This window comes from Oncorhynchus mykiss, chromosome 3 (genome assembly GCF_013265735.2).
Source record: "Oncorhynchus mykiss isolate Arlee chromosome 3, USDA_OmykA_1.1, whole genome shotgun sequence".
Classification (NCBI taxonomy): Eukaryota; Metazoa; Chordata; class Actinopteri; order Salmoniformes; family Salmonidae; genus Oncorhynchus; species Oncorhynchus mykiss.
This window is the reverse complement of record NC_048567.1, coordinates 11,318,180-11,339,291: the sequence shown is the minus strand read 5'-3', so window position 1 is coordinate 11,339,291 and position 21,112 is coordinate 11,318,180. Positions and strand designations below refer to the sequence as shown.

At 39.8% G+C, this 21,112-nt stretch overlaps 1 protein-coding gene across 2 annotated transcripts; it reads right to left on the bottom strand.

The window, feature by feature from the left end:
* Nucleotides 1-673: 673 nt before the first annotated feature.
* trpv6 (transient receptor potential cation channel, subfamily V, member 6) lies at nt 674-15,242 on the bottom strand. Of its 2 annotated transcripts, XM_036968802.1 has the most exons (17): nt 15,130-15,242; nt 13,809-13,969; nt 13,080-13,300; nt 12,830-12,970; nt 12,646-12,744; nt 12,379-12,554; nt 12,020-12,172; nt 11,860-11,939; nt 11,625-11,760; nt 11,428-11,514; nt 11,244-11,320; nt 10,963-11,128; nt 10,758-10,824; nt 10,342-10,610; nt 8,439-8,545; nt 8,043-8,301; nt 674-1,257 (listed from the first exon to the last, which is right to left on the bottom strand). In XM_036968802.1, the coding sequence occupies exons 2-17, from the start codon at nt 13,937-13,939 to the stop codon at nt 1,069-1,071; spliced, it is 2,358 nt and encodes a 785-aa protein (XP_036824697.1). In that variant the 5' UTR covers nt 13,940-13,969; nt 15,130-15,242; the 3' UTR covers nt 674-1,068. The 2 variants fall into 2 exon arrangements, with proteins under 2 accessions (XP_036824697.1, XP_036824702.1); XM_036968807.1 differs by lacking the exon at nt 674-1,257 and having other exon boundaries at nt 6,976-8,301.
* Between the last annotated feature and the right edge of the window lie 5,870 nt (nt 15,243-21,112).

The following is a 21,112-nucleotide window of genomic DNA, read 5'->3' as shown; positions in this document are numbered from 1 at the left end:
GGCGGACAAAGACTATGGTGGAGTGGGGTCCACGTCTCGCGCCAGAGCCGCCACCGCGGACAGACACCCACCCAGACCCACCCCTATAGGTTCAGGTTTTGCGTCCGGAGTCCGCACCTTTGGGGGGGGGTACTGTCAAGTTCTGCCCTTAGTTCTTTTGTTATGTCTTTGTTTTAGTATGGTCAGGGCGTGAGTTGGGTGGGTTGTCTATGTTAGTTTTTTTATGATTTGTTATTTCTGTGTTTGGCCTGGTATGGTTTTCAATCAGAGGCAGCTGTCAATCGTTGTCCCTTGAGAACCATATTTAGGTAGCCTGTTTTCTATTGTGTTTCGTGGGTGATTGTTTTCTGTTTTGTGTCTACACCAGATAGGACTGTTTCATTTCGTTCATTCTCCTTTGTTATTTTGTTTAGTGTTCTCGTGATAATAAATTATCAATATGGACACTTACCACGCTGCGCATTGGTCCGATCTCTCCTACTCCTCCTCAGAGGAAGAAGACGAGCGTTACAGCTACTTAATATGATGTTTACATACCCTACATTACTCATCTCATATGTATATGTATATACTGTACTCTATATCATCTACTGCATCTTTATGTAATACATGTATCACTAGCCACTTTAAACTATGCCACTTTATTTACATACCTACATTACCTACATTGTCGGAACTAGAAGCACAAGCATTTCGCTACACTCGCATTAACAGCTGCTAACCATGTGTATGTGACAAATACATTTTATTTGATTTTGATGTCGTAATTATCAGCATACGACTGGGAAAAATCCACTTGAACGCCCCTCCAGCTGGTAATTACTACATGCTGAGCTCTGATGTCACATTCCAGTGGGCACAGACATCAGTTCAACGTCTAATTTTGATTTACATTTGGTTTAGTTGTCAACTATTGTGAATTCAACAGGAAATCAACAAGAAATGTTGCCATGTCATTGGATTTAGTTAGGCTAAAAGACGAAATGCCCTTATGTTGATGACTTTTTCCAAATCCAATAAGTTTTCCATGTGGATTCAATGTCATCACATAGATTTATTGGGTTGAAATTAAGTGGAACCAATAGGAAACTCATCAATAGGAAACTCACCTTTTGTTCTGCAGCAAAAAAGTTTCATCCAGCGTCTCTTTCCACCCCTTCCTGTTCTGGAGGCGGAACCTAAGCTGGCTCCACCAATGGTTGAGCTCACCTGGAGCAGATCTTGCCAAGGCCGGGGCCATCCTCTCATATGGTGAGTCTATTTGAAACGGATGGGAGGAGAGAGACGTGCATGTGTGTGAGAGAAATTGATTGTCAGAAACAGAGATATGTTCCACCGTCAGACTTTACGCATAAAGAAATACATCCTTCTCCTTATGTACTCGGGACTCAAATCAAATCTAGAATGTGAGAGCTGTCAGCAAACTAACTGACAAATCGTTCAGGTCAGCACCATCCCACAGACCAGAGCTGAACCAGATACAGACCTACTCATTCCAGTCATGTCCACAATAACGTTGTTTTTCTCTATTCTATCCTATTCTAAACAGTTCTGGAAAACGTAAAAGGTAAATACTTATCGTTCCACAAAAAAAGAGTTCCTTTTGCATCCCTTCAATATTTCAAATAGAAATTGTGCACCAATATTGCATTTTAAGAGCCTGTTATATTAAATGAAGTGCCTTTGACATTTAAAAACATATTTTTTTACATTTTATTTGTTTTAGCAGACACTCTTGTCCAGAGCGAATTAAAGTAGTCAGTGCATACATTTTGTACTGAATTCCCCCCATGGGAATCGAACCCACAGCAACCCTGACGTTGCAAGCGCCATGTACTACCAACTGAGCAACACACAAAATGAACTGATACACTTCGAGAAAACAACCGCTCACATATCCAAGGTTGTGTCCCAAATGTCACCCCATAGCCTATGTAATACACGACTCCTGACCAGAGCCCTATGGTCCCTGGTCTAAAGTGGTGCTCTTTAACAGGGAATAGGGTGCCATCTGGGACACAGCCTTAGAAAGGCCATTCTCTCCTTGTCTTATCGCTTTAATACATACCACATGGAGAATTCAATAAATCAGATTTTTTATATGAATAAAGTCTTGCTAAAGTGCCCAAATTCAGTATTTTGACATGTCCCTCTGTGCCCCCTATGTGACTTGTAGTTAGATTGCTACCCACTTAACCCAAACATTTCTCTACGTTTTCGCCATGACTGCAGTCATGACAAAGTCATTTCTGAAAATGATTATTTATTTAATGTCTGTCCCTCATTTTAAGGTCCACCCTGTTGTGTGAACTGAATTCAAAACTGTGAACTGTTCCTTTTAAAAAAAAAAATTCTGAAGAAACATTTGACATCTAATAGTCAAATCATAGTGTAAAAGCAGGTGAGCTGGTTCTACTCTTTTTGGCCATTTTATGTTGTTTTGTGGTGGAAAACTAAGCGGGTCAAGCTCAACACGCCAACACTATTACCCATAGGTTGACAGGCTAGAAATGTTTTAACAATTACACTTTTATTGCGAAGCTTGTATTCAATTGCAACTCCCTGTTGCAAACAACAAGCTTCAATTCTGCCTGTCACAAGGGGATTCATGGCTGATTTAAGATGAAATCGTCAACCTTGTTACTTTATTTGACACTTAGTGTTGTATTTTTAATTTAATTTTACCACCTGAGATGGGAAAAAAATACTATGACAGAATGTTAACATTTTGTGAAATATATATATTTTTTCAAGTTACACTTCTCAAAAGGCACTGAATTTGTGGAGTGACCCACTTACCTTTATGAAAGAAAACAGTTAGTCCTTTACTCCTAATTGACAATCAGGTACTACGACAACATGTGACATCAAGCTGATTTGAGAAAGAGAAGGGGGATTCACAGGTGGGGATCTATATATATGCAGACAAGACAGATAAGAGAGGGAGGAGATAAAGGAGAGGAGGTCAAGAGGAGGATGGATGGATGAGAGAGGAGGGAGGAGAGAGGGAGGGGACAAATGGTGGAAAGGAGTAGTAGTTCAATTGAGCATTATCTTTTGGAAAGATCCATCATTTTATTGGAATAATTTACTGCAGTATACCAAGGCCGTTTGACATTTTTCTAAAATGTCTCGAACACTAAAGAGTGCTCTGCCCCTGCATCACCCCCATGTAAAAAATGTCAACATCATGACAGTCAACACTTTTTGGTCTTTATTCTCAGTGAACCGTTCAGATAACTGGTTCGAAAGTCGTCTACCTTTCAATTGTCTCAATGCTAGTGTGTAATCAAAAAGCTCATATTGAGGTGAGCTTGTCTACCTGGACAAGTATCTGCTGATTCAGCTGTAGGATCCTATAGACACCTTACCTGTCAGGTCTATAGAAACTAGTTTTGACTGGCTGTGATCTAGTTCAACACTGTAGAGAGTTAAATTAACACTCAGTGGTGTAAAAGAGCACCAGTGTTGGTGTTAATAACCAGAGTTGAACCATAACCACGCCCATCATTATCATATTTTCCAGCATGCTCTATTGAAGGTGGATTTTTTTTATTTTTTTTAATCATTTTTTCAAAATGTATGTTTTTCACGTACATTGATTGATTAATTAATCTTCTGCTACTCAAATATAAATAACATACATTTTTCTAAACAATTCCAATATGTTACTTGGATTTATTGCACCCATTACTGAAATTGTTGTCCCAGTTTAGATGTTTAAGGTAGTCTAATATCTTAGTCTTCCCAACCCTAGCACTGTCAGTCATTCTGAATGCAGGTTGGGGGTGACTTAAATATTCCAGTTGTTGTATATCCCCATCTGGCTGGATTTCAATAGGAATTACACATCACTTTGCAAACTAGCATAATGTGAGTTTAACACTGAACAGAAAATAATCACCCACAACTCAAGGGTGAAAACAGGCTACCTAAGTATGGTTCTCAACCAGGGACAACGATTGACAGCTGCCTCTGATTGAGAACCATACCAGGCCAAACACAGAAATACCAAATCATAGAAAAAATAACCTAGACAGCCCACCCCAACTCACACCCTGACCAAACTAAAACAAAGACAAAACAAAGGAACTAAGGTCAGAACGTGACAGGTTTGCTTAATATAAGGAATTTGAAATTATTTATACTTTTACTTTTGATACTTAAGTATATTTAAAACAAAATACTTGTATTTCTCAAGTAGTATTTTACTGGGTGACTTTCACTTTTACTTGACTTTTACTCCTGTATGACGATTTGGTACTTTTCCCACTACTGGTTACAATGCAGAAGGGTCGCGCTGATTGAATAGAATGGGACAAAGATGGCCATGAGACAAAGCCAGCAAGACTTGCATGGCCTGAGATATTGCAGTGGGGATTTTAGCATGTAAATCTTGGTGAGATAAAACAGCTTTAAAGTGGGATGCATGCCAGCAAAGCCACAACACAACACTTAACAATACATTAATTGCACTATAACAGTGACAAACGGTGCCCACAAAAGCTGTCCCAACAGCAGTCCCAACATCTTACCACTGCTACACCTGGCTATCAGCGGAGCCTTGTCTGGCAGCCAAACAGTTCATTCAGCCTTTACTGCCTTTAAAAAAACAGCTGATATGGCTGGCTTGCTTAAAAACAAATGTGGTTTCTAATGTCAATTAAGATGTACAAACTATGGCATAAGAGGATGACAAGCGGATAAGAGGCAACACATAATTTCCATTAAGAGATTGCTGAGCGAGCTAGGATGTACGTTGTCATAACTATTTGTTTAGTACCTTTGAAATATACAGTGACAGAATTCAGAACGTGGGCCGTTCTGATAGTGTTCGACCTGTACACCAAGTCAGAAGCGTAGGATAAATACAGGGGGCATATACAGTGCCTTGCGAAAGTATTCGGCCCCCTTGAACTTTGCGACCTTTTGCCACATTTCAGGCTTCAAACATAAAGATATAAAACTGTATTTTTTTGTGAAGAATCAACAACAAGTGGGACACAATCATGAAGTGGAACGACATTTATTGGATATTTCAAACTTTTTTAACAAATCAAAAACTGAAAAATTGGGCGTGCAAAATTATTCAGCCCCCTTAAGTTAATACTTTGTAGCGCCACCTTTTGCTGCGATTACAGCTGTAAGTCGCTTGGGGTATGTCTCTATCAGTTTTGCACATCGAGAGACTGAATTTTTTTCCCATTCCTCCTTGCAAAACAGCTCGAGCTCAGCGAGGTTGGATGGAGAGCATTTGTGAACAGCAGTTTTCAGTTCTTTCCACAGATTCTCGATTGGATTCAGGTCTGGACTTTGACTTGGCCATTCTAACACCTGGATATGTTTATTTTTGAACCATTCCATTGTAGATTTTGCTTTATGTTTTGGATCATTGTCTTGTTGGAAGACAGTCTCAGGTCTTTTGCAGACTCCATCAGGTTTTCTTCCAGAATGGTCCTGTATTTGGCTCCATCCATCTTCCCATCAATTTTAACCATCTTCCCTGTCCCTGCTGAAGAAAAGCAGGCCCAAACCATGATGCTGCCACCACCATGTTTGACAGTGGGGATGGTGTGTTCAGGGTGATGAGCTGTGTTGCTTTTACGCCAAACATAACGTTTTGCATTGTTGCCAAAAAGTTCAATTTTGGTTTCATCTGACCAGAGCACCTTCTTCCACATGTTTGGTGTGTCTCCCAGGTGGCTTGTGGCAAACTTTAACCAACACTTTTTATGGATATCTTTAAGAAATGGCTTTCTTCTTGCCACTCTTCCATAAAGGCCAGATTTGTGCAATATACGACTGATTGTTGTCCTATGGACAGAGTCTCCCACCTCAGCTGTAGATCTCTGCAGTTCATCCAGAGTGATCATGGGCCTCTTGGCTGCATCTCTGATCAGTCTTCTCCTTGTATGAGCTGAAAGTTTAGAGGGACGGCCAGGTCTTGGTAGATTTGCAGTGGTCTGATACTCCTTCCATTTCAATATTATTGCTTGCTCAGTGCTCCTTGGGATGTTTAAAGCTTGGGAAATCTTTTTGTATCCAAATCCGGCTTTAAACTTCTTCACAACAGTATCTCGGACCTGCCTGGTGTGTTCCTTGTTCTTCATGATGCTCTCTGCGCTTTTAACGGACCTCTGAGACTATCACAGTGCAGGTGCATTTATACGGAGACTTGATTACACACAGGTGGATTGTATTTATCATCATTAGTCATTTAGGTCAACATTGGATCATTCAGAGATCCTCACTGAACTTCTGGAGAGAGTTTGCTGCACTGAAAGTAAAGGGGCTGAATAATTTTGCACGCCCAATTTTTCAGTTTTTGATTTGTTAAAAAAGTTTGAAATATCCAATAAATGTCGTTCCACTTCATGATTGTGTCCCACTTGTTGTTGATTCTTCACAAAAAAATACAGTTTTATATCTTTATGTTTGAAGCCTGAAATGTGGCAAAAGGTCGCAAAGTTCAAGGGGGCCGAATACTTTCGCAAGGCACTGTAAGCAGACAATGAAACATCTTACAATATTCAATGATTACATTTCTATAAAACAGGTTATAGGCTTCATGTGCACCACCAAGTCAGAACAGCAGGCGAAATTGAGAGGGGTAAATAGACCAAATTATTAGGGTGAGGACTACTAACATCTTACTACACAACATACGCTTAGTATTACTTTCTTAGCTACAGTATATACATATCTCCCTGGCATATTACATAATTTATGCAGCAGCACACAATAAATGTTTTAACTCAACTTGTTGTGCTGTGCTCACTTGAACAGGAAGGTGGCGCGGTGGTCCTTTGTTGGCAAATTTTGTCATCAAAGTTCTCTGGATTTATGGTGCTTTCAAAACAACTGGGAACTTGGAAAAAAACAAGGTTGAATCATGGTGACGTCATTGATCTTCAGGCCGTAGCTCTAGAAATAGGACGAATTTACAATCCGAGTTGGATGACCGTTCAAAACATATTTTCCCAATCAGAGCTCATTTATTCCTGCCTCCGAGTTAACAGTTGTTAATCAATTGAAATCAGGCTTCATTGACAGCATGGCCAATGTTGAATGTTTTTCATTTTAAACTTGGAAAAGAGCCCCTTAAACTATGATTACATATCTCTATCAATATCCTTTTTAAACCATGATTACATATCTCTATCAATAGCCTTTTTAAACCACGATTACACATCTCTATCAATATCCTTTTAAAACCATGATTACATATCTCTATCAATAGCCTTTTTAAACCACGATTACACATCTCTATCAATAGCCTTTTTAAACCACGATTACACATCTCTATCAATAGCCTTTTTAAACCACGATTACACATCTCTATCAATAGCCTTTTAAACCACGATTACACATCTCTATCAATAGCCTTTTTAAACCACGATTACACATCTCTATCAATAGCCTTTTTAAACCACGATTACACATCTCTATCAATAGCCTTTTTAAACCATTATTATACACTGTATGACCTAATTCTATGTTATAATTCATTAGACATCCAGGCATAACCAATGATGGTAAATAAAATCACATTATAGTTAGTTATGCCGTGTGAAGAACAATCAAGTCAGCCTGCCAGTTTCAGTTAGAATCTGCACTAATGTAAAAGATGAATAATATCTTGCACTTATTTGCTTGTTTTGGTGAGATATTTTTTTAATGACTTTAATAATGATCTACATGATTATGTGCATTAACCAATCATTTGGTTTTCTGTTTGGATTTACAATCCTGAAAAAAAAGGTTTCCAGTAAAAAATTAAGTTTAATATACTGTCTTGTAAAATCTGTAATAAAAAAATATTGACGTGCTTTACTTGGAAGTGACATACATGGTCCAAAAACACTGAAAATGAATCGAGTCTACATTTCAACCCAGTCTTGCCCATATACACTAGCTACTACAATACAATCATTTGTTTTCGACAAATAATACTGCATACATACATAATTGCATCACACATATATTATATGATAACAATATAATGATCTGTTTTGCTGTCTTAACCCTCAGACGTATCTTACTTCCTGGTCATCCTCAGGCTCTTCCTGTTCCACATCTAAACCCAGAGCGCTGTGGCGAATCATCTGCCAGCATGCCAGGGACTTCCTGTTTCCATCTATCCCACCCCTGTGTTTGGGTCTGATCAGAGGGCTTCCAGGTCCTTTTGACATGTCAGTGTTCTCCATCTCCTCCCGCTCCTTGCTCTGGTCCTCATCCTTAGAGAAGGCTTGCACGTAGCGACGCATCTTTTGCACCAGTGGGTCATTGCGATCCTCAACCCTGCAATGGAGACATTAAGATAGCCATTATAATACAAAGTCTGTATATGATGGGGATGGGGAAACACTGTTAACACCACCACACCTAAGACAGAGAGTACAGTAATAGGCCAGTTAGATGACGTGTTGTTGTCTTACCGGAGGTACCACCGCTCCCCCAGGCCGTAGAGCAGTCCACACACCCCCAGCCGGGGCCACAGGCAGCGGGGCAACCTCCTCTCCAACATCAGGGTAGTGGCCACCACCTACACACAGTGAGCAGGGACAAAGGATGTAAGGATCATTAGAATGGCACTGATTGGGATGCTGTACACACTTTCATCATGGTTCTATTTTTATGGAGTATTCACAGTGCCTTCAGAAAGTAGTCACACCCCTTAACTTATTCCACATTGTGTCGTGTTACACCCTAAATTCAAAATTGATTAAATATATTTTATTTCTTACCCAACTACACACAATACCCCATAATGACAAAGTGAAAACATGTTTTTAGAAATGCATATTTATTGAAAATGATAAACAGAAATATCTAGTTTACATAAGTATTCACACCCCTGAGACTTTCTATAAGCACCTTTGACAGAGATTACAGCTGTGAGTCTTTCTGGGTAAGTCTCTAAGAGCTTCCCACTCCTGGATTGTGCAACATTTGGCCATTATTATTTTCAAAATTCTTCAAGTTATGTCAAATTGGATGTTGATCATTGACAGATAAACATTTTCAGGTATTGCCATACATTTTCAAGTAGATTTAAGTCAAAAATGTAAATCGGCCACTCAGGAAAATTCACTGTCTTCTTGGTAAACAACTCCAGTGTATATTTGGCCTTGTGTTTTAGGTTATTGTCCTGCTGAAAGGTGAATTAATCTCCCAGTGTCTGGTGGAAAGATGACTGAACCAAGTTTTCTTCTAGGATTTTGCCTGTGCTTAGCTCCAGTCCATTTTTCTTTTAATTCTGAAAAACTCCCCAGTCCTTAACGCTTGCAAGCATACCCATAACATGATGCAGCCAGCAACATGATTGAAAATATGGAGAGTGGTACTCAGTAATGTGTTGTATTGGATTTGCCCCAAACATAACACTTTGTATTTAGGACAAAAAGTGAATTGCTTTGCTACATTTCTTTTGTAGTACTTTAGTGCCTTGTTGTCAAACAGGATGCATGTTTTGGAATATTTGTATTCTGTACAGGCTTCCTTCATTTAGATTAGTATTGTGGAGTAACTACAATGTTGTTGATCCATCCTCAGTTTTCTCATATCACAGCCATTAAACTCTGTAACTGTTTTGAAGTCGCCATTGGCCTCATGGCGAAATCCCTGAACGGTTTCCTTCCTCTCCGGCAACTGAGCACCTGTATTTTTGTAGTGACTGGGTGTAATGATACACCATCCAAAACAAAATGAATAACTTCACCATGCTCAAAAGGATATTCAATATCTGATTTTTGTATTTTTACCCATCTACCAATAGGTCCCCTTCTTTGCAAGGCATTGGAAAACCTCCCTGGTCTTTGTGGATGAATCTGTGTTAGAAATTCACTACTCAACTGAGGGACCTTACAGATGATTGGGGTGCAGGGATGAGGTAGTCATTCAGAAATCATGTTAAACACTATTATTGCACAAAATAAAAATCTGAAATGTCTTGAGTCAATAAGTATTCAACCCCTGTGTTATGGCAAGCCCAAATAAGTCCATGCAACTTATTATGTAACTTTTAAAGACACTTTTACTCCTGGACTTATTTAGGCTTGCCATAACAGGGGTTGAATACTTATTGACTCAAGACATTTCAGCTTTTCATTTTTAATTCATTTGTAAACATTTCGAGAAACATAATTCCACTTTCACATTATGGAATATTGTGTGTAGGCCAGTGACAACAAATCTCAAATTAATCAACTTTAAATTCAGGCTGTAACACAACAAAATGTTGAAAAAGTCAAAGGGTGTGAATACTTTCTGAAGGCACTGTAATAGAAAATGTGTGCTTGTGTGTGTGTGTGTGCATGTGTGTGTCACACTGATGCACACCTGTGTCCTCCAGAGCTCGTCCCTCTCCTGGGCAACTCTCCAGTGTGTATCACTCATCATGGCTATGAGAAGGTTGAGCAGCAGTATGTAGGAGACCACAGAGAAGGTGCAGTGCAGCACATGGACAATAGGGGGCGTTGTGATAGTGTGGTCCACTGGCAGGTCTATCAGACCCACACTCAGCTCAAACTGGGAGAACAGAGTGATGGGGAAGGAGCGGTACGCAGGTAGAGAGTCTGGGTCCTGAGTCATGTACACCATCCACAGGGCTGGGAGGGAGGGAGGGAGGGAGGGAAAGAGGGACAACAACAACCAGGGTATAAAAATAGGATTTTTATTTATACAATTTATACAATTTGCTTATTTGAAACGGCAAGATTTGCTAATGCAGTTTCTCTTAAACAGAATGTACTTACAGGTGGAAAACCCCATGAGCACGATGAAGCTCAGCCACATAAACTTGGTCAGGTCTCCAAATATAATCTAGGATGAAATTAGACAAAACACCACAACAGTTTAACATGGGAATCAAAACAGCAAAACCATACATTCTACAGTAACGTCATGCTAATGCTTGTGTGTGTGTGCATTCACGTGTGTGTGTCTGCTTCCCTTACATACCTTCTGTATCATGATGACATAAGGTCCCAGCATCTGAAAGCCTCGGGCGAAGAACATGACATTGCTCCAGCCCAGCACCAGACACACAGCCATGACAACTGCCTCCCCCTGCACCCCACTGACCCTGAACACACACAGCAGCACCACCAGGAACGCATAGGCAATACTGGGGAGGAAACACAGATTATTACACAGGTTATAAATGCTACATAGACATGACATAACACAACAACATCACTAGGCAGGTAATAAAGGCTACATAGGCACCAAGGTTGACTTACAGAATGACATGGAAGGGTCCCCCCAGGGCCGTCTGTCCAAAGTACTGCTTGGCCCCCACTCTCAGCATATCTGGGATCTTAGGAATTGGGAAGAACACAGATTATATTGACAGCCAATAATGTGATCTAATCTACAGTGTAAATATAAGTGACATGAAAAACTATTGGGTGATGTATGTTTTACCTCCAGTAGCAGAATAACCAGGGCACCCAGGACACTGATCATCTCTCCTGCCAGACGCAAGTTGTCCCCATAGGTCACATAACTCTCCTACAGGGACAGAGAACAGGGCACGTGGATCACAAAGGGTTCATATGAACACCTCTGATTGAGGTTTGCACACAGGCTGTCATATGAAGATGCCTTCATGTCTCCCGCACCTTCAGAGTTTTCTGCACGCGGATGGTTTTGTCCATGTCAGATACAGTGTAATTCTCTGGAGCGTCCTTTAGAGGGCGATACACACAACACAGTGTGAAGGTCCCAATGTACAGGAGGTACAGCAGCAGCAACAATCTGTACACAACACAATAATAAAATTACAATAGTAGACATAAACAAATGACAGCATCTCAAACACAACATCAGAACATAATCCACTGTATGTGTGGTTACCTAAAGTAGTGTTTTCCATAGAGATTCCACTTGAGACTGACCAATTGCCTAACAGGAGTCACTTCCAGTATCCTTCTTGCCTGAGGGAAGAGATCATCCTCATCATCAGTTTCCCTGTAGGGTATATTAGACCGTATCATGTTTGTGTTCTGTAATGTACCTCTCTCCTCTGGCTGCCCACGATGAGCTCCAGCACAGAGAGGTCGTCGTCGGCGACCAAGGAGTCGATCTCTGAGAGGTCATAGAGGTTAGAGGTCAGTGGTCCCAGGTCCCACTGGACGACTCGCCTCCGGTTGACCAGGTGCTGGAAGGCCTGGGAGAGAGATAGAAATGCCTTAGAAACCTAGAAATGCAGCACAATTAATTTGTAGGTTAAAGACATTCTAATAACAACATATGCTGTATAAAGAATATTACGGAGGAGAAGGTTAAGTTAAAGATAATAGGGGAAACATTATCCCTCTTCTCCTCTCATACATTGTCTCCTGTTTCTTTCTCTATCCCTCTATCCATCCTCACCACAAGGTTGCCCTCCTTGGCAGCCAGTTTGAAGGGCGTTAAGCCACGATAGTTGGGCACCATGTCCAGTGGCACAGTCTGGTCCAGCTCAACGTCATGTGCCAACAACAGATCCAACGCCAGGCATGCTAAAGTCTTATTGGGCTGCAGGACCAGAATATGGAGCACTGTGTTACCTAGGGGGGAGAGATGGAGATATTAAACGCTGAAAACGGAAGAAGAGAGAAGAGGGGGAGGGGGAGGAGAAGAAAGAGGAATGTTTCATACCAATGGAGTCCTGGGCCCTGGTGCTGGCTCCTGCGTTGATCACCATGGAGATTATGTCCTGATTTCCCACACAGGCCGCAAATGCCAGGATGTGCTCACCTAAAGTAAAGCAAATGGAATAAAATACCCACATTTCCTAGAATGCATTTTTATACTCCTTACAGAACACAAACAGTCATCTTACCATAGTAGAGCAGCCCTCCTCTTCTCTTCCTGAAGTACAGGCCTGTGACTCTGGGCGTGGCCACATCCGCCCCTTTACCAATCAGACTGCGGACCAGGTTAAAGTTCTGATTCACCACAGCAATGTGGAGAGGTGTCATGCCTGATTGAGAGCGAGTAAGAGAGAGAATATATTATTGTTTGATTAAATATCTGTGTGAGTTTTATGATATTATAATGAATTTGTCCATTGTGTGTGAGACGATATGTACCAAGGAAGAGGTCAGAGGTCATGGGCTCATTGATGAGTTCAGGTGCTCCGTCCATCAGAGCTATGGCAGCATCCATGTTATCATTCAGTACTGCCACATGCAGCGCTGTCTCCCCCAGAGCACCTCTCTCAAAGATGTTAGTGGATGCACAGTCCAGAAGTTTCTTAATGCAACCTGCACTGTTCTCTTTGGCCGCAAAGAAGAGAGGGATGTCATTTGTCCTATGGGAGAAAGAGTGTGTTTGCAAGTTAGAATTCAAACACTGCATTCATAACATGTTGTAATCAGCATATCAGCATACGACTGGGAAAAATCTACTTGAACGCCCCTCCAGCTGGTAATTACTAGTGGGAAACGGTCTATAATCTCTGAGCTCAGACTTCCCCCACATACTGAGCTCTGATGTCACATATTTATTAAACGACCTCGATTACAGCAGTTAAATCCAACAACAAAACAATTTTCATAAGAACCAAATTGTTCAAAGGGTTTTTGAACACTACATTTTGTTTTCAAGCATGATAGCTGTACTTTTAGTTTATGGTTGATGCAGCTTGTTTGTCATCAGCTAATCTGCATTCTCAATTAGTAAAAAGCATGTGAACACACAACTGATGCTCCCAGATTACAAGTAGTATTTTCTGAGTTTCTCACTTGTTATGAACGCAGCATAATAACAACCAATACTTGTCAGTAGCTGTTTTTTTTGTTTACCAATAGGAGTCTCACCTTTTGTTCTGCAGCAAAAATGTTTCATCAAGCATCTCGTTCCACCCCTTCCTGTTCTGGAGGCGGAACCTGAGCTGGCTCCACCAATGGTTGAGTTCACCTGGAGCAGATCTTGCCAGGGGCGGGGCCATCCTCTCATAGGGTGAGTCTATTTGAAACGGCTGAGATGAGAAAGAAATTTGCATGTGTGAGAAATTAAGTGTCAGAAACCGTGAGCTATCCTGCAACATGGTCTCAGAGCATTTAGTTTGATTCTGTAAGTAAATCCGAGACACTCCATTTAGTGTGATATGTTACATTTCGAATGGCATGTATTTTAATTTATTGATCTCTATCACCCATTTCGTATGCTATATTACGAATTACAATTTGAATTATATGTTACTAATTTCCAAAACGCACAATATATTACGAATTTGCAAACGTACTCTATGTTATGGTTTAGCAAAACTGTTACTTTATTGGGCATTTAATAGGCACTTACTATAGTATTTTTTATTTAATTTAAATTTAACCTCTTGATATGGGAAAACATGTTATTTATGACAGAATGTTAATATTAGGTGACGTACAATATGTTCCGAATTGCAAAACTTATTATATGTTACAGTTTTGCAAAACGTATGAAATGGTACAAATTCTAGCTAGGCGGCAAACGTTAGCTAGCTGGGTAATGTTAGCTAGGCTAGGGGTTAGGGTTAGGGGTTAGGGTTAAGGTTAGGGGAAGGGTCAGCTAAAAGGGTTAAGGTTAGGGTTAGGGATTGGGTTAGCTAATATTCTAAGTAGTTGCAAAGTAGATCAAAAGTAGTAAGTAGTCGAAAAGTAGCTAATTACCTAAAATGCTAACGTTGTCCATGATCAGATTCGAACTCTCAACCTTTGGATTGCTAGATGTTGGCGTTATAAGCCAACCCTTCCACCCCAACCAATTAAACATTTGTCTTATGTAACCATACCAAATGTAACATATCATACTCATTTGAGGAGCCTGGATTTAAATGTATTATGTTACGTCTAGTCTGAGACCAGACTGTACCATCAGACGCAGCTCATAAAAATGGTACTAAAATCAAAACTAGAATGGGTGAGCTGTTCAGGTCAGCACAATCCCACAGACCAAACATTTTCTGGTGTTTTGAGGTGGAAAACTGAGCGGGTCGAGCATAACACGTCAACACAATTACCCATAGATAACAATGCATTTGTTTTTGTGAAGCTTGCATTCTATGACAGAATGCTAATATTAGGTGAAATCCCCCCAAACAATTAGACCAAGTTACACTTTTCAACAGGCACTGAATTTGTGGAGTGACCCACTTACCTTTATGAAAGAAAACAGTTAGTCCTTTACTCCTAATTGACAATCAGGTACTACGACAACATGTGACACCAAGCTGATTTGAGAAACAGAAGGAGGATTCACAGGTGGGGATCTATATATATGCAGACAAGACAGATAAGAGAGGGAGGAGATAAAGGAGAGGAGGTCAAGAGGAGGATGGATGGATGAAAGAGAAGGGAGGAGAGAGGGAGGGGACAAATGGTGGAAAGGAGTAGTAGTTAAATTGAGCATTATCTTTTGGAAAGATCCATCATTTTATTGGAATAATTTACTGCAGTATACCAAGGCCGTTTGACATTTTTCTAAAATGTCTCGAACACTAAAGAGTGCTCTGCCCCTGCATCACCCCCATGTAAAAAATGTCAACATCATGACAGTCAACACTTTTTGGTCTTTATTCTCAGTGAACCGTCCAGATAACTGGTTCGAAAGTCGCCTACCTTTCAATTGTCTCAATGCTGGTGTGTAATCAAAAAGCTCATATTGAGGTGAGCTTGTCTACCTGGACAAGTATCTGCTGATTCAGCTGTACGATCCTATAGACACCTTACCTGTCAGGTCTATAGAAACTAGATTTGACTGGCTGTGATCTAGAAGTACATTCTAGTCCGACACCAGTCAACACCTACAGTACATGCTAATCTAAGGGTTCTTGTTCAACCAATTAGTTGGGGTAAATCATGTTTTCACAATGTGTGTTTGACTGAACTGTCAACAGCATTGCTCACGAACATGATAATTGTTACTATACAAAGACTATAATACTTGAGTACTTAGTGTAATCCTATGAGCATTATGTTTTTCCTTTTGACAAAAAGACTTGATGGTACATTTGATTTCTTACGAATCAAACCTCTTCTGCAGTAAAGCAAATAGTCTAAACTGATATACAGTATTTTAATTTCCACATATTTGATGACCATCTATTTATTATACATAACAACCCAGACACCCAAAACACTTTCCAAATGCCATGGTTTGGTGTGTGTATTCAGGTGTTTGTGTGTACCATGTATAGGTCGTGAGTAACATGTTGGTTACCCACAGCGTGTTAAAGGGTTTCAATGCAGGTTTATATCAGACAGGCCTGGGTAATGGTTCTGACTGAGCCAGTCATCTTGTGTTGTCTTGATAATAGCTATTTACAGCGCCTTGTAGTGAGACACCAGAGTGCTGCCATATAGACCAGTGGTTTCAATTGTCATAATGTCTTTATTTAGGCACAATAACAAGGTTCCATTGCAGTGTGTGTGTGTGTGTGTGTGTGTGTGTGTGTGTGTGTGTGTGTGTGTGTGTGTGTGTGTGTGTGTGTGTGTGTGTGTGTGTGTGTGTGTGTGTGTGTGTGTGTGTGTGTGTGTGTGTGTGTGTGTTGGACTGGCTCTCCTTATAAGCTCAGTAGGGGAGACCTGGGTTGGTTGTCTCATGGGTTAGCTGTCACAACTGGTCAATTCATGTCAGCATGACAAAACATTGAGGTGAGGGGAATGTATGTGATTTTCATAGGTGAAAGTAAAAAAATTATATATATTGGTATTTTCTTTGTAAATGTTTGAATTATGGGAGTATCCATAAATAATTATGTTTGTTGAACAGAGAAAAGGGAGAGCTATGTTTCAAACCAATTTCTGAGTTCCTAGGTCAAGCCATGTGGTAAGTAATATCTTAACTAGCATTAGTGTTGCCTCTCTCTGACACACATATTTTTCCTGTCACGCACCCACACACGCACATAGATACATACACACGCAGGCACGCATACACACAAAAATGTACTCAAATTGTCATGTGTTATTCTCAAGGCATAAAATGCTGTAATTTGTTCAATTAAAGAAAGGCTTAGCTATTTCTAAGGCTGTTTGTTATTTTTCTTCATTTCCTGATACAAAAGGAATAAGTTACTAGTGAACATTGTGACAACCAACCCAGCGATTGGGCTGGTTGTCACAAGTGGACAGTGTGTTTGATGATTTATAACTCCATGTTGGAGTTAAAAAGAGTAAAAACGGTCCTCATTTTAATCCAAGATCTTAGTCTTTATCCTAATATTGAAAAGAGTCTTGTAAGATATACAGTGTGTTTGATGATTTATAACTCCATGTTGGAGTTAAAAAGAGTAAAAACGGTCCTCATTTTAATCCAAGATCTTAGTCTTTATCCTAATATTGAAAAGAGTCTTGTAAGATATACTGGTGCTGAGAAATAGACATGAGAGTAAGAAGTGCGACAACCAACTCCGGTCTCCCCTACACATGATAACCTTGGGAATATTTTGCAGAACAGGAACAAGGAGTTGAGAATGAGAGGAGTTTTTCTTTTTTACTTAAGTCTCTAGATGAGTCTTTATATACAGATATTAGATCTTAATTTGATGATCAGGTGAAATGGACATGGTGGTTGTGTAAGAGGCCCTCAGGTCAGATCCTATCTGATGCCACCAGATCTGGGAGACAGGTGTCTTGTCCTCTCTCTAATGCTGAAGTCAACAGATCTCCAACAGATTCAGGTGAAATGTGCTGATCTGTCAAATCCTATCAGACATGGGAGAACATGAAGTTCATTCTGTTTGATGGAAAGGTTTTAGTGTGGATACTTTTCTGTTTTATGTCAAATTGGGTTACCTTAACCCTAACACTAACCCTAGATTGGTAATACATTGCACTTAAAGGGATTCATTGCCAGCATTCCGAAGTATTCCTTTATCTACTTTCCAAGAGTCAGATGAGCTCATTGATACCATTGTTATGTCTCTGCATCCAGTATGAAGGAAGTTAGAGGGAGCTTCGTGAGCCCGATGCTAACTAGTGTTAGCGCTACGAGCATGCTAGCTGTTACCACAGACTTCCAGTCATAGCGCTGATGCTAATTAGCAATTGCACTAATGTTAGTTAGTCTGACTTTGGGGTAGTAGATAAAGGACTTTTTTTTTTGCCAAAATCCCAAAGTATCTTTTTAAGGCCAGGCACCACAGACTAAAATTACATTTTTGCATCTACTTATCAATTATGAGATATTGGGGTATTTTGGTTAAAATTGATATAAAAAAAGGTTAAAAAGTTAATGAAAATGTACATTTGCTTTAGTTTATCATGCTACCGTCATCAACATTTCATGAATTGTAACCACTTTTAAATGGACATAAAGTACCAGTAAAAAGTTTGGACACACCTACTTATTCAAGGGTTCTTCTTTATTTTTTTACTATTTTCTACATAATAGTGAAGACATAAAAACTATGAAATAACACACGTGGAATCATGTAGTAACCAAAAAAGTCAAAAATAAATACAAGTATATTTTTTGATTCTTTAAGTAGCCACCCTTCGCTTTTGATGACAGCTTTGCACACTTTTGGCATTCTCTCAACCAGCTTCATCTGGAATGCTTTTCCAACAGTCTTGAAGAAGTTCCCACATATGCTGAGCACTTGTTGGCTGCTTTTCCTTCACTCTGTGGTCCAACTCATCCCAAACCATCTCAATTGGGTTTAGGTCGGGTGATTGTGGAGGTGAGGTCATCTGATGCAGCACTCCATCACTTTCCTCCTTGGTCAAATAGCCCTTACACAGGCTGGAGGTGTGTTGGGTCATTGTCCTGTTGAAAAATAAATGATAGTCCCACTAAGCGCAAACCAGATGGGGTGGCGTATTGCTGCAGATTGCTGTGGTAACCATGCTGGTTAAGTGTGCCTTGAATTCAAAATAAATCACAGACAGTGTCACCAGCAAAGCACCCCTACACCATCACACCTCCTCCTCCATGCTTCATGGTGGGAACAATACATGCGGAGATCATCCGTTCACCTACTTTGTGTCTCACAAAGACACGGCGGTTGGAACCAAAAATCTCAAATTTGGACTCATCAGACCAAAGGACAGATTTCCACCGGTCTAATGTCCATTGCTCGTGTTTCTTGGCCCAAGCAAGTCTCTTCTTCTTATTAGTGTCCTTTAGTAGTGGTTTCTTTGCAGCAATTTGACCATGAAAGCCTGATTCACACAGTCCCCTCTGATCAGTTGATGATGAGATATGTCTGTTACTTGTACTCTGTGAAGCATTTATTTGGGCTGCAATTTCTGAGGCTGGTAACTTCAATGAACTTATCCTCTGCAGCAGAGGTAACTCTGGGTCTTCCTTTCCTGTCTTAAAGTAATGATGGACTGTCATTTCTCTTTGCTTATTTGAGCTGTTCTTGCCATAATATGGACTTGGTCTTTTACCAAACAGGGCTATCTTTTGTATACCACCCCTACCTTGTCACAACACAACTGATTGGCTCAAAAGCATTAAGAATAAAAAGAAATTCCACCAATTAACTTTGAACTTCTTCAGGATTGGTGGATCCCCTGTGGGATGATTGAGCTAACGTAGGCTAATGTGATTAGCATGAGGTTGTAAGTAACAAGAATATTTCCCAGAACATAGACATATCTGATATTGGCAGAAAGCTTAAATGATTGTTAATCTAACTGCACTGTCCAATTTACAGTAGTTATTACAGTGAAGTAATACCATGCTATTGTTTGAGGAGAGTGCACAGTTTTGTACATGAAAAGTTATTAATAAACAAATTAGGGACATTTGGGCAGTCTTGATACATAATTTTGAAAAGATATGCAATGGTTCATTGGATCAGTCTAAAACGTTGCACATACACTGCTGCCACCTAGTGGCCAAAATATAAATTACACCTGGGCTGGAATAATACATTATGGCCTTTATCTTGCATTTCAAAGATAAAAGATAATGGTACAAAAAAACTGTTGTTTTTTCTTTGTATTATCTTTTACCAGATCTAATGTGTTATATTCTCCTATATTCCTTTAACTTTTCCACAAACTTCAAAGTGTTTCCTTTCAAATGGTACTAAGAATATGCATATCCTTGCATCAGGGCCCGAGCTACAGAAAGTTAGATTTGGGTATGTAAGTTTAGGCAAAAATATAAAGAGGTTTTAACAAGGCACACCTGTTAATTGAAATGCATTCCAGGTGACTGCCTCAGCTGGTTGAAAGAATGCCAAGTGTGTGCAAAGCTGTCAAGGCAAAGGGTGACTACTTTGAAGAATCTCAAATATAAAATTGGTTTTGATTTGTTTAACACTTTTTTTGGTTACTACATGATTCCATATGTGTTATTTCATAGTTTTGATGTCTTCGATTATTCTACATTGTAAAAATAAAGAAAAACCTTTGAATGAGTAGGTGTGTCCAAACTTTTGACTGGTACTGTACATCCATAATTTCAAAGCTCACTACATTAAACCACATGTCATTTCAAATATTTGCAGATAGAGATTTATAAACTTGGCGCACACATACATAGCAAGTTTCCAGGTATTAATCAGACTCATCCTAAAAAACTGTGTGCGCATGAACAAGCATTTAAAACGTCCTTATTTGCTGTACACAGTGAAAGTATTGGAATTAGGCCAAGGCACTTTATAAAGGAAATAGCGAGAACAAACGTGAGAACAATCTGTCTCTGGAAGTGTTGGCAGAATGTTTTATTTTGCTGTTAAATTTGCTGTTGGCCTATTTGACCATTTCTGAAAGACAAAAACAATTACAAATTGTTGTGGACCTGTAAACAGATCGTATAGAATTCAATATTGTTTTATATCTACCCGACCTAAATATGCTGCACTGCCCGAGAATTCTGTAACATTGCCTACTCATTAAAAATAAATCTCAACTATAGTAGGCCTATTTACAGTGGTAGCCTACACACTGTCTGTTCTCCAGTTAAATTCTACTGTATGTTATTCATCTTGCTCCCTTTCAGATACAGTGCCTTGCGAAAGTATTCGGCCCCCTTGAACTTTGCGACCTTTTGCCACATTTCAGGCTTCAAACATAAAGATATAAAACTGTATTTTTTTGTGAAGAATCAACAACAAGTGGGACACAATCATGAAGTGGAACGACATTTATTGGATATTTCAAACTTTTTTAACAAATCAAAA